The sequence below is a fragment of the Cajanus cajan genome, chromosome 4, assembly GCF_000230855.2.
Source record: "Cajanus cajan strain Asha chromosome 4, NIPB_CcT2T_4, whole genome shotgun sequence".
In the NCBI taxonomy this organism is placed as follows: Eukaryota; Viridiplantae; Streptophyta; class Magnoliopsida; order Fabales; family Fabaceae; genus Cajanus; species Cajanus cajan.
Window position 1 is genome coordinate 63,798,774 of NC_138520.1, and position 12,970 is coordinate 63,811,743.

The window sequence follows — 12,970 nt, forward strand, 5'->3', positions numbered from 1 at the left end:
TATCGTATGTGTGTAGACAAGGATTAATATTATAGTGGTTGAGATCAATCTTGTAAGAACACCTTAATCCTATATGTTTATCAATAATCACCATTTACATGTCTAATTTCGTAAATTAGCACATGAATCACTTAAAAGAAAACCATTTTTCCTTATGTGATATTCTTAAACTATAGTAATTAGAGATTAATTCCTTCCATGATAGAAATTGTTGTCTCTAAACTTGTGACTAGAAAATTGGATTTCTATACTATTATGTTTAAAAAATTTCAATTATCTACTTGTTGGGTTAGATATCGTTAGTGAATCTTATCTATATTGCTATTTTTTATTTCACTTCCATGAATTTATGTGTACATTTCATTGACAAAGAATGGCCAATTTTTCAACGCGTTACAAAATTGGCGTATTATTCCTTCATTTTATTTTATAGAAATTAATTAGCGTATTCATATATTATAATAATAGATCATTGAATTTTTAATGCAAACGTGTTCAAGAGGACGAATAAAATTAACTATAAAAAAATATTTTATCAGATTGAAATTGTAATATATATATATATATATATATATATATATATAATTAACGATGTATATCTATTTATAATTTATTAAATATGAAATTCCGATATGTTAAATATTTTAACTAATTCCAATTCCCTGCAAAATCACTCTTTCTATTATTTCTAGGTAGCTACACAAAATGTTGGTCACCAATTTAATAAGTGGGTATTGATAAATTTACGATCGACTTAAATAACTTTCGGGAATATGTAAGATAAGGTGTTTTTATACTTTCAATTTTTTATTCCTGTGAGAGTCTTTTCTTTTATTTTCTTCATTTTAGTTAGATAGGCTATTAAATTTAGTAGAAAAAAATCAAAAAAGAAATATGTGGATAAAATTTTTTTAAAATAAGAAAATTATAAGAAACAAAATAAAAAAGTGAAAAAAATTATACAGATTAAAATAGAAAGACTAAAACAAAACAGTTAAAAAATAATTAAGCCTTAAAAATAAATTTTCATAAAAATTCGATAATAATTATTGTAATCATCTTTGAGAAGGGAATCTAACAAATAAGGAATAAAAAAATATAAAATATGACATAAATGTCAAAATAATTGATAGCACAGTATAAAATAATAATAAAAAAATATTTAATGTAATCTATAAGAAATATTGGTGTGATGTAGAAAGAATGATAATGTAAACTTTTTTCATTTTTCCTTTTATTTTTTTTATTATTTCATGTTCATGTGCTATTAATTATTATTTTTTATATATTTTATGTTAATTTAGTTTTTTCTACTTATTTGGTATATTTAGCTTTCGTACATTCGTAACGGTTATTATATCATTAATGTATGACTTTTATGAAGTTGTGAATTTATTTATTTATTTTTTTATAATTTTTTCATTAGTTTTACTTTGTATTGATGTATTTATTGTATTTAAAAGTTTAAATTTTATAAATTTGACTCAAATAAATATATAATTTCCTATAAGATAAGTTTTTTTTAATCATTTTAATTTTAATTATTTATTACTTTAATCCTGTTAGTTTGTATTATTTTCATTTTAATCCTCTCAAATTTGTATTATTTTCATTTTGGTCATCTTAAACTTTAGTCCTTATAATATTATGAATTTTCTATTTTGATTCCTATAAATTTCCGGTCTTTCTCTATTATATTTAATAGTTAATTTAACGATAAGGACAAAAATAAAATAAAAAAGTTTTAGAATGGAGTAGGTGGACTAAAAATTTATTTTAGCTTAAACTTATCAAGGGGTCAATTTAGTTGGCTGAGCAATATGTGTAAATTATTATCCACTCCCATTAACTTATTTGATTTCCATTAATAAAAAAGAATTGATAAATTTCATATTGTCATTAACTAATCTCATTAAAAAAAATTTTTGGCCAATTTCACATCCTAATAGACCCATCTCTCACATTTGTGATTGGTCGACTTTTGAATTATATTAAACCAAAATTAAATTGACCATTCACTATGATTCGCTTGATTTACATGAACCATTGAATGTAATACGATTATGATTTATCTAAACTACACTGCTTTATTACAAAATTTATGTTTTTGTCATATTAATTGATAGTTTTGTTTCATGTTACCTAATTAAGTCTTTAAGCTTCTTCTCATCTAAAATTTTAATTTTAATTTTTATTGTGCATCAAACACACACTGTTCATGTACATATATAGTCACTTTATTTATGATATTCTTAATTTTAGGCTCATCTTATTATTTATAATGTAAATGCTTAATACCCTTTAATATCTCTCCCTTAATTAATTATTCTATTAATTAATTTGTGTTCTGTACTTAGTGAGAATTTTTTTTAATGAGTTTATGACTTATCAGTTTAATACTTATCGATTTATATAATTAAGTAAAAGAAAAGTATTAATGTAGTATTTAATATTATTAACATATAGTATCTACATCTACATAAGTATATAAATATTTTTTTTCTTATATAGTATTTAATATATACTAAATATAATGCATAATTAGTTTTGGTAATATTATTTAAAATTACACATTCATTATCATTAGATTTTAAACTGTAATATAGATTTACTAAATGTATGGCGTTTTACATGACATTTCATATAGATATGCTATAGATATTCTCTCCTGAAGGTAACCCTGTTCAAGACTATACGACGTCATTTTATGTGTTTATCTATCTCTTAGTGGAAATCTACATTTAATAATTAAATTATTTTAAAATATTTAATAAAACACATATATTTTGAAAATGAGAAATTTTAGGACTCGTTAATGTTCATCCATTTAATTTTAATTTCTTTCTTCCAAGTAAGTAAATAATTTATGATTAAAATTATCTTAGAATAAAAAATTATCTTAAAATATACACCTGCGGTGTAATTACTAACATCTTAATTAGAAAAATGAGTATGCATAAGTAAATATTTATAAAATTTACTATAATATACACTTTTTTTTTAAGAAACTTAGTAAACTATAATTACAATTTTTTTTTATAATGTACTCAATATTTAACTTTCTAATGTATTTTAACTAAAAAATACGTAATTATACATTAGCAAATCTTCATATATGAGCTAATTAGTTTAAACTTGAAAAAAAAATGATTTTTTAAAGAAATATATAAGAATTGTTGTTTAAGAAAAGTAGTAAGCAAATAGGTCTATATTGCATCATTTCAATTCTTAATTGGCAGGATATAATAAGTTCTAGATACTACACTAGACATTCTTAAAGAAAACACATGTTTAAATTAGTATGTGTATATTTTATACTACTAGATTTTTTTTTATTAAGTGCGACTTTTCTTGTGAATTTTTCATAAAAATTCGCAGGAAACGTTGTTCCTACAATTTTTTTTGCGAAATTTTATTTGCAGATAATACCTTCGTGGATAATATATTTTTACGAATTTTAAAATTCGCAGAAAATTTTCCTGTGAAATTTTTTGCAAAAAAAATTTACAGAAAAGTTTCCTGTAAAAAAAAATTCGAAGAAAAGTTTCTTGCGAATTTTTTCGCAAGAAATTCTGCAAGAATATTTTTATAAAAAAATTAAAGAAATTACTATAAATTCTATCAATAATTCTTCAACTTTCAAATGTTCACAATGAATTTATCCTAAACATGTGATACATAATCATTTAAATTCTAAGATTGTAGATTATAAGCTTAACACTCAGCCATACAAATCAACTTGTAAGGTAAGTGTTGCCCCAACTTATATACTCTTTAATTGTTTTATTTTCAATCGATGTGGGACTTGAAGTTTTTTTAAAATATTAAACTTATAAATTTAAATATTTTTTTTTTATTTTTTCTGCGGATTTAAATTTGCAGGAAAATCCTCAGGAAAAGTTATCTGCAAAATTTTTCTACCATTTAGTAAACATTACTTGCGAATTTATTTTTGCAAGAAAATCTGCAAGAAATAAAATAAAATTCTTACAATATTTTCTGCAAATTTTGAACATGAAAATTTTTTTCTATGATTATTAAAATTGTAGCAAAATTTGTAAGAAATATCTAGAAATTATTTTTCACAAATAAATTCGCAAAAAAAATTTGCGAATATCTTTTTTGTAGGAAAATTCAAAAAAAAAATTCTGCAAATATTTTTTTGCAGGAAAATTTGTAAAAAATTTCTACGAATTGCAGGAAAATTCGCAAGAAAATGACATTTTTCTAGTAGTGTTATTTAGTTAATTTTTAAGAAAATAATTACTTTTCCTGGAGCTTTTTGAATGAACAAACTTGTTGTTAAAAGAGGGTGATTATTTTTTGAAATTAATTTAATTTAACTATATATATATATATATATATAAAGAGCAAACTTATCCGATTAATAAAGGATTGAGTTTCAAGTCTTTAAAAGTTCATTTAAAGACATTATTAACCATATAGGTATGTAGAAACACAAACATTTCCTAATACATTTTAAGTTAACAGTAGTGAATTATTTGATATGTAAATTTGACAAAAGATTCTTACAATTATTTGATACATAAATTATTTATAATAACTTACAAATTGATAAAAGTACTTTATTGATGTATATACATTTTTCCGTATTTAAATTATATATTTTATATTCAAATAAATTCATCTAACACTTACACATAATTTCATAATAAACAAAAGTTTATTAGTAATATAATGAGCACCCAAAAGAAGAAAAAAAAAACTAATATTACTGAATGTTATTTATAATGCACCTAAAAGAGTGAAAAACCATAATAATTTGTAAAATTCTACATGATACATATAGGCTGTAGCGTGCAGCAGCAGGCAAAAGGATGATTCAGCCTGTCAGCCCCAAAATGAAGAATGGTTTTGCCACAGAAACAAGTTTACTGTGTTTTTAACTTTTAATTGGCATGGTTTAACAACTTTTTTGCTTAGTAATTAGTTAATAGGGGCAACAGAAAGAAATAGTTGAACCTCAGAATACAACTAATCAACTAAATATTTAAGGAGTTTGTATTTATCAGAAAAAAAAATGTGTCTAAGGTGGTTTAATAACTTAACTTACAGAAGAACGTACATGGATTTCCATTACAAACTTTATGTGACATGCAAGAAATCATGAGTTTAACATTTTTTTTTGGTTTTATTTTTCCTTTCTCTTTCGCCCTAGTCAAGCCTTAATTTCCAAGTATATGCTTCCATCATTCACCTAATAACCAAAGAAGAACCAGGAGGAAGCAATTTGTGGCTACTGTTTCAGCCTATATATATAACTAGTGTGTGTGTGTTGGCTAGTCATGCATGAATGCACTTAAGCACATAAGTAATAATTATTACAAGTAAGTTGACACAGGCGAATCAGGTGGTGAAGATTGAATGAAATGGATTCTTGGGTTAGAATGCTGTTTCTCATTGCTTTCATCGTTCCAGCTTTAGTCGAGTGCAAAGTGAGGCACTACAAATTCCATGTAAGTAAACCATGCCTTAATTCTTTTCTGGCCTCGTGGGGTAATGAATATTGTTTCATGCATTTTAGAGTGCGAGCTTAAACAATAGTACAATATACATTCAAAATGCATATGCACTTAATTTATGCTTCATTCAACCATTCCAATCAATATATATATATATATATATATATATATATATATATATATATATATATATAGAGAGAGGAGAGAGGAGAGAGAGAGAGATGAGAGAGAGAGAGAGAGAGAGAGAGAGAGAGAGAGAGAGAGAGAGAGAGAGAGAGAGAGAGAGAGAGAGAGAGAGAGAGAGAGAGAGAGAGGGAGAGAGAGAGAGAGAGAGAGAGAGAGAGAGAGAGAGAAAGGAGGATTCAAACGACACTGATGTAACTTTTACTAAGTATTACACCGCTTAATAACTTTATATTAAATGTGAATTTTGAAAATCCAACCGTTAAATTGAAAGTTCATATCTCTTAGATCATATATGTCAAATTTTGTTAAAATTGAACAACAACTTGAAAATAATCAAAGTGTTCATATTTTAGTATATTTCGAAATATATATATTACGCCAATTTTATTTTATGAGAATGAAGTATCAAAAATCAATGAGTTTAACTGCCAGTGGTGGAGCTAGGGAAAATTATTTGGAGGGGCCAAAATAACTTAAAATAAAATGTATAAGTGATATGTAATAGTTTGATAATATAATTTGATAGAATTTTTTAAAATATTTAATAATTATTTTTATGATGTTAAAATATTTTTTCTATTTTATTAATAACATTCATTAACCCTTTTTTTTTATGACTTTTATATTTCCTTCAATTTTTGAATATGAAAAATTAGAAATTTTTTTTTAAAAATTACAAGATTTTTTTTTATACAAAACGTAATGTGCGAGAATACATAAAAAAATGTATTTAATAAATTTAAAAGCAATAACCATATTTTTGTCATAATTATAATAAAATTTGAAGAAATTTTTGAGAAAAAAAACAAAATTCATAAAAAAAAAAATATGTATAAAAGACCTCACATGAAATATTGTATGCAAGAAAAATCCATAGATTCAAGGCATACTATATAAACTTATAATGAAATAGTTAATGTATAAAATTATTATTAAATCAATTACAATGGTTGGTGTCATTAAAATAAAAAAACTTAAAAGTGCATTGTTGATATAAAAGTTTCTATTAAAAAAAATAATAACATAGAGAATGACTAAATATTACTTCCTTTATATTCTTTAAATGTCTAAATATTTTTTAATTAAATTTTTTCATGCTCTAACTTAAAATTATTAATAATTGAGAAATAAATAACTTTGTTTTGTAATTTTTTTTACCATGACTTAATATTATTAATAATTGAAAGTAGATAACTTTAAAATATTTGAATATTTTTGCTAAGTTTTGTTAGTATATAAAATAAAAATATTTTTTAATAATCAATATGTATAAAACAAACAAAAAAAATCCCTAGAAATTTTGGAGTGGTCATGGCCCCCTCTCATAGATACACTACGCTCCGGATAACTGCACATCTTTATCGATCCATTGTGAAGCCATGGCCAAAAAGATATCGACATATCGTATCATATATAATCAGATACAAATATGGTACCACACACAATATTAATTATCTTATTATAAAACATTAAAATAATATATATTCTAATTTCTATTCCTAGATATGTGCAGGCATCATACAGTAATAATAATTATTTTTCTTGAATTAAGATACGATTTCACCTAAATTATATGTTCAATCATGCATGATTTTTGAATACATTCAAAGCAGAATGTAATTATATATTATTTAATTTTTAAAATTTTAATGACAAGGGATAACCTATTATTAGTAACTATTCCAACCACATGCAGGTGGTGCTGAAGAATACTACAAGGTTGTGTTCAAGCAAAGCTATTGTCACCGTTAATGGAAAGTTTCCAGGACCCACTCTTTACGCTAGGGAAGATGATACAGTGTTGGTCAAAGTCAGAAACCTTGTCAACCACAACGTCACCATCCACTGGTGAGACTTCGTTTTTTTATTTGCTTCAACTTGCATGCACGAAGTGTCATGGAGAAAAATTAGGTTTAATATTTCCTGATGGTATTTTTTCAAAATATTTTAAAAATATAAATATTTAATACGTTTTTAGTTTCTATATTTATTCAAAAACATATATTATTATTTCTTAATAAAAAGAAAATCAAAATCACGTCACTTTAGGGACTAAAAACGTATTAAATTCTTATAAAGACTAAACTTAACATTCTTAAATTTTTTGATTTCTGAGGGGTCAAAAATATTTAACCTTTTCTCTATATTGTTTCTATAAAAAAAATTTACTTTGTTAATTAACCAAAATTCTTCATTAATAATAATTTTAAAATATTTATTATAAAAATCAACAAATAATATGTGATCAAGTGTTAATGTAAGGTGTCACACATATACTATTTACTTAAAAATAAAGCACAAAAGGAATGAACCTTATTGTTAATACAAAAAATGATTTTATCTAAGCAAAATAATATTGAATGCTAATTGGAAGACTATAAGCATCTTGGCAGGCATGGAATAAGGCAACTAAGAACTGGTTGGGCTGATGGGCCTGCATACATCACACAGTGCCCAATTTTGCCAGGACAATCATATTTGTACAACTTCACCATTACAGGACAAAGAGGAACACTTCTTTGGCATGCTCATGTGAATTGGCTAAGGTCAACTCTCCATGGTGCCATAGTTATCTTGCCAAAGCGTGGTGTGCCATACCCTTTCCCAAAACCAGATAAAGAATTGGTTGTAATATTAGGTGAATTCAAATGATTAATTAATATATACCCTTCACTCATTCATATTTTCCTATTCACTATTGTTGATTATTAGTCCTCAACATAACAAGGTTTCAAGTTAAATTTCATTATGGTGATAAATTGCAGGAGAATGGTGGAAATCTGATACTGAAGATGTTATCAATGAAGCTCTCAAGTCAGGACTGGCACCAAATGTCTCAGATGCTCATACCATCAATGGCCTTCCAGGGATTGTGTCTGTGGCTAATTGTTCTACACAGGGTAGGTTCTGCCACACTTTTCATTTCTTTGCTTTCTTACATGTATTATATACTATGAAGCAGTTTCGACACAACCGAATACGACATGGACACGGGACTCGACTACTATAAAAAATGTAGGATACAATTTTTATATCATAGATGAAGAATTATATTTCTTAAAAATTAAAACAATTAGTAATTCTAATACACCTCCTCATGCCCATGATGCATGTATCAATGGTGGGTGACTTATTTAGAGTGAATTGTTGATAAATAGTAGGTAGTCCTTTTGAATGATCTAGGATAGGCAGCTCATTTTAAGAATCTAGGATAGTTCTGATACTATCTTAGAATAGTGGATTTAAGTCTAATTCAACCCTACAAAATCAACTTATAAGGTGAGGGTTACCTTCCACTTATATATTATTTAATTGCCTAATCTCTAGTCAATGTGTGACTTGGGTTTTTCTCAATACACCCCCTCACGTCCAGTACTATTGGGTTTGATACGTAAATAAATGATGGGTGACACTTTTTAATGATCTAGGATTAGCGGGACCTGAATTTTTCTCGATACACCCCTCATGCCCATGGTGCATGTATCAATGGTAGGTAGCTCATTTAGAGTGTATCTAGATGACTCTGGTACCATCTTAGAATAATAGATTAATCTAACTCAACCTTACAAAAATAACTTGTAAGGTAAGGATTGCTCTCCACTTATATATTTTTTAATTGTCTTATCTCTAGTTGACGTGGACTTGGATTTTTTTCAATATTTATGTCTAAATTTTTTTATGAAATTTGTAATATTTATAAATAAGTTAATTTTTAAAAAATATTTATAATAAAAATATTAGATAAGTGTTTAGTTAAGAATATGTGTCACTTCACTTTTTTAACTCTTTAAGTTCAAATCGTATTAAAAAAATGTCTAAATTGTATAAAAAATGTATCTAAATAAAAAATAATAATTCTTAATTGTGACATGATAAAGAGACGTCGAACACATTCAAGACATGTTCGATAAGTGTCATGTCTAAAACGTGTCAGACACACTAACACTATTCTAGAAATAAGTTTGTGTTTTGTAGATTATATATGTTTTTTTAATTTTTCAATAAGTGCTGACTATACTTATGCTTGATTTCCCTTCTTGGTTGGATACAACTAGATGTGTACAAACTTCCTGTGGAAAGTGGCAAGACCTACCTACTGAGAATTATCAATGCTGCACTCAATGAAGAACTTTTTTTCAAAATTGCTGGTCATTCACTCACTGTGATTGAAGTTGATGCCTCATATGTAAAGCCCTTCAAAACCGACACTCTTCTAATAGCCCCTGGCCAAACCACCAATGCCCTTTTAACTGCTGACCAAAATTCTGGCAAATACATCATAGTAGCCTCTACTTTCATGGATGCTTCTGTGGTAGCAATAGATAACTTGACTGCTACAGCCACACTGCACTACACAGGCACTCTTGCAAGCACCCCTACAATTCTCACCACCCCTCCTCCAAGAAATGCTACACAAGTTGCTACCAACTTCACCAAGTCTCTTAAAAGCCTTAATTCTAAGAAATACCCAGCAAATGTGCCACTAACAGTTGATCATTCACTTTTGTTCACTGTTGGATTGGGGATCAACCCATGTCCTTCTTGCACTGCTGGCAATGGGAGTAGAGCAGTGGCTGCTGTCAACAATGTGACATTTGTGATGCCAACCACTGCATTGCTTCAGGCACATTACTTCAACATCAAGGGGGTGTTCACCACTGATTTCCCCGGCAACCCTGCTCATGTTTACAACTACACGGCGACTCCGGCAACGGCGAGTTCGCAGACGAAAAATGGCACCAAGGTTTACAGGCTGAAATTCAACTCCACAGTTCAAGTTGTTTTGCAGGATACTGGGGTCATTGCTCCTGAGAGCCACCCAGTTCATCTTCATGGGTTCAATTTCTTTGCTGTTGGCTCTGGTGTAGGAAACTATGACCCCAAAACGGGTCCAAATAACTTTAACCTTGTGGATCCTGTTGAGAGGAACACAATTGGAGTGCCAACTGGAGGATGGGTTGCTATTAGATTCAGAGCAGATAACCCAGGTAAAGATTCTTGAATCTCATTCATACTCAAAATCTAAAGGTGGATTCAGGAAAAAGTTATGAATCTCAAACTTATTAGCATGAGGGTATGATGTCATAAACTTTTCTAAAATACTTCTAAGAGAAAAAATTAAAAAGAAAAATCTAAATAAACTTTTTTAATGAGGTAAAACTAACTTATGTATTAAGAGTTTGTTTGGATATAAATTTATAAGTGTTTTTTTTATTGTTTTTGTATCGAAAATATTAGTCCATTAGTCTCTTATCTAGTGATTGAGTTAGACTTTGTGCATAACAGTTATTGCATTAATTGAGAGTTATGTTATGAAAATGGTTATCTATAGGTTAATTATAATAGGGTCATAATGGTCATTCTTGAAAGTTCAATATCTCTTCATGTTAATTTTTTCTACTTGCACATATTTGACAGGTGTGTGGTTCTTGCACTGTCATTTCGAGGTGCATACAACATGGGGGCTAAAGATGGCATTCTTGGTGGACAATGGTGAAGGTCCTAATGAATCATTGATACCCCCACCAAAAGATCTTCCAAAATGTTGAGACTTTCAGCCAATAATTGAATAACACAAATAAAAGGAAAGGCCTTTCCTTTGCAAAATGAAGCTTCGGAAGGATACAGAGAAGCCAGGCAAAAGAAAGCGAGGGTCGTTATTTAATAATAAGCGGGTTGTCCAAATTGTTTTATTTTTTTGAGTTAATAGCAGGATTTCTTCTCGCACGTTCTGTAGATTGGAGCTATCATTTTGATTTTCTTTGCACATTCATTTATTGTCTTTAGTTTTTGTTATAGCTATACTGATCATATGTATTGAAAACAATGAGTGCAGGTAATTTAATTGAAATAAAAATGGTACTTGCTTCATTCAATACATGTTCATTGGGTGACGAGTATTTCATAATTCTTTGCATTAAGAAGACATGTTCATATGTATCACAACTCAAAATAATAGATCCTTGCAGACTTGCAGAGAAGATACAAATGTCATGCACTAACTATATTAATTTTTGTTAGTGTAATATTATGATAGCTTAGTCACGCACATGTGAATTATTTGAAATATATATGGGTTTAGGCCTTATATACATATAGGTTTAATATGTGTGCTCAGTGTAATATTAGTCAAATGTCATCATATAGGTCTAATACATCATATTTTTCAATTAGATTATTTAAATTAAAAAAATGTAATTAGGTCTTTTAAATTTTTTTTCTTCTTCTGTAATTTAGTTCTATAATTACAAATTTATTTACAATCCATAAAATTTTATAAAATATTTTTAATACATGCATACTTGGACAACTAAGTTAGATTATTATTTCATGTTAGTATTGAACCATATTTGTGAAATTCCATAAATTTTAAACAAATTTTTAATTCCAGAAACTAAATTACCGAAATTAAAAAATATGAATGACTTAATTACAAATTTATTTAATTTAAAGACCTAATTTAATATTTCTGAAAAAATTAAGAACAAATAATGTATGAAACCTTAAACTTTTTAGTAAATTTCAATAAAATTAAACTCACATGTATAAAAATAAGAAAAACAATATATGTGCAATAAATTATGGATTCGACTCTCCTAAAATGAATAAAAGTTGATAATGTGAAATAATATATATATATATATATATATATATATTAATTTTAAATTTTATTATATATATATATATATATGTATATATATCTAACTTTATTATTGTGAGACCCCTTGTGAGGACCTTATTTTTCTTTCATTTCCCATTTTCACCCTTACATTTTTCTTCTCTCTCAGCCTCACTCACCCTTCCCCGCACAACTCATTTTCTCTCCAAAATACTCATTTCTCCTTTTCTCTCTTTTGCTGGTGGCGATTCTTGGCAGCTGAAGGTGCTTAGGGGGTGTGAACTGATTTCCTCCAGCTGATTTCTTCTCCGTCCACTTCCAAGCTTCTCTTCTCCTTCATTCTTTTCCACCCGAAGCTCGGAATCTTAGGCCGAGGTAAAGGGAAGCTAGTAATTTTGCTTCTTTTTCGCTGTTCTTGACTGTGGACGAGTTCTATAAATTCATTAGATGTTTGTTGGTGTCTGATTCATGGCTGGATTTGAAAGAAAGCTTGTCTTCTTTGGGGGTTTCGGGGTTGTTGAGAAATTTTGGGGAAAATCCTTGAATTGTTGTTGCATGTTGAAAAAGGTGGTATTTTTGGACTCTTGGATGAAATTGTAGTGATTCGAACCGATTGCATGTGAAGTTTCTGGTTGTTTTGCAGATTGTTTGAAGAGTTTTTCGAAAATGGTTGGCCGCAGCT

At 27.7% G+C, this 12,970-nt stretch overlaps 1 protein-coding gene across 1 annotated transcript; it reads left to right on the forward strand.

The window, feature by feature from the left end:
• The first annotated feature begins 5,296 nt into the window (after positions 1–5,296).
• Positions 5,297–11,577, forward strand: LOC109815708 (laccase-4). Its single transcript, XM_020380499.3, has 6 exons — positions 5,297–5,477; positions 7,366–7,517; positions 8,063–8,307; positions 8,435–8,569; positions 9,725–10,657; positions 11,088–11,577. The coding sequence occupies exons 1-6, from the start codon at positions 5,391–5,393 to the stop codon at positions 11,216–11,218; spliced, it is 1,683 nt and encodes a 560-aa protein (XP_020236088.1). The 5' UTR covers positions 5,297–5,390; the 3' UTR covers positions 11,219–11,577.
• Positions 11,578–12,970: the final 1,393 nt, after the last annotated feature.

Coding starts and splice junctions, on each gene's coding strand:
- LOC109815708 (XM_020380499.3), top strand. CDS start 5,391: ATGGATTCTTGGGTTAGAATGCTGTTTCTCATTGCTTTCATCGTTCCA. Junction 7,518..8,062: donor CACAACGTCACCATCCACTG/GTGAGACTTCGT, acceptor GCATCTTGGCAG/GCATGGAATAAGGCAACTAA. Junction 8,308..8,434: donor AGAATTGGTTGTAATATTAG/GTGAATTCAAAT, acceptor GATAAATTGCAG/GAGAATGGTGGAAATCTGAT.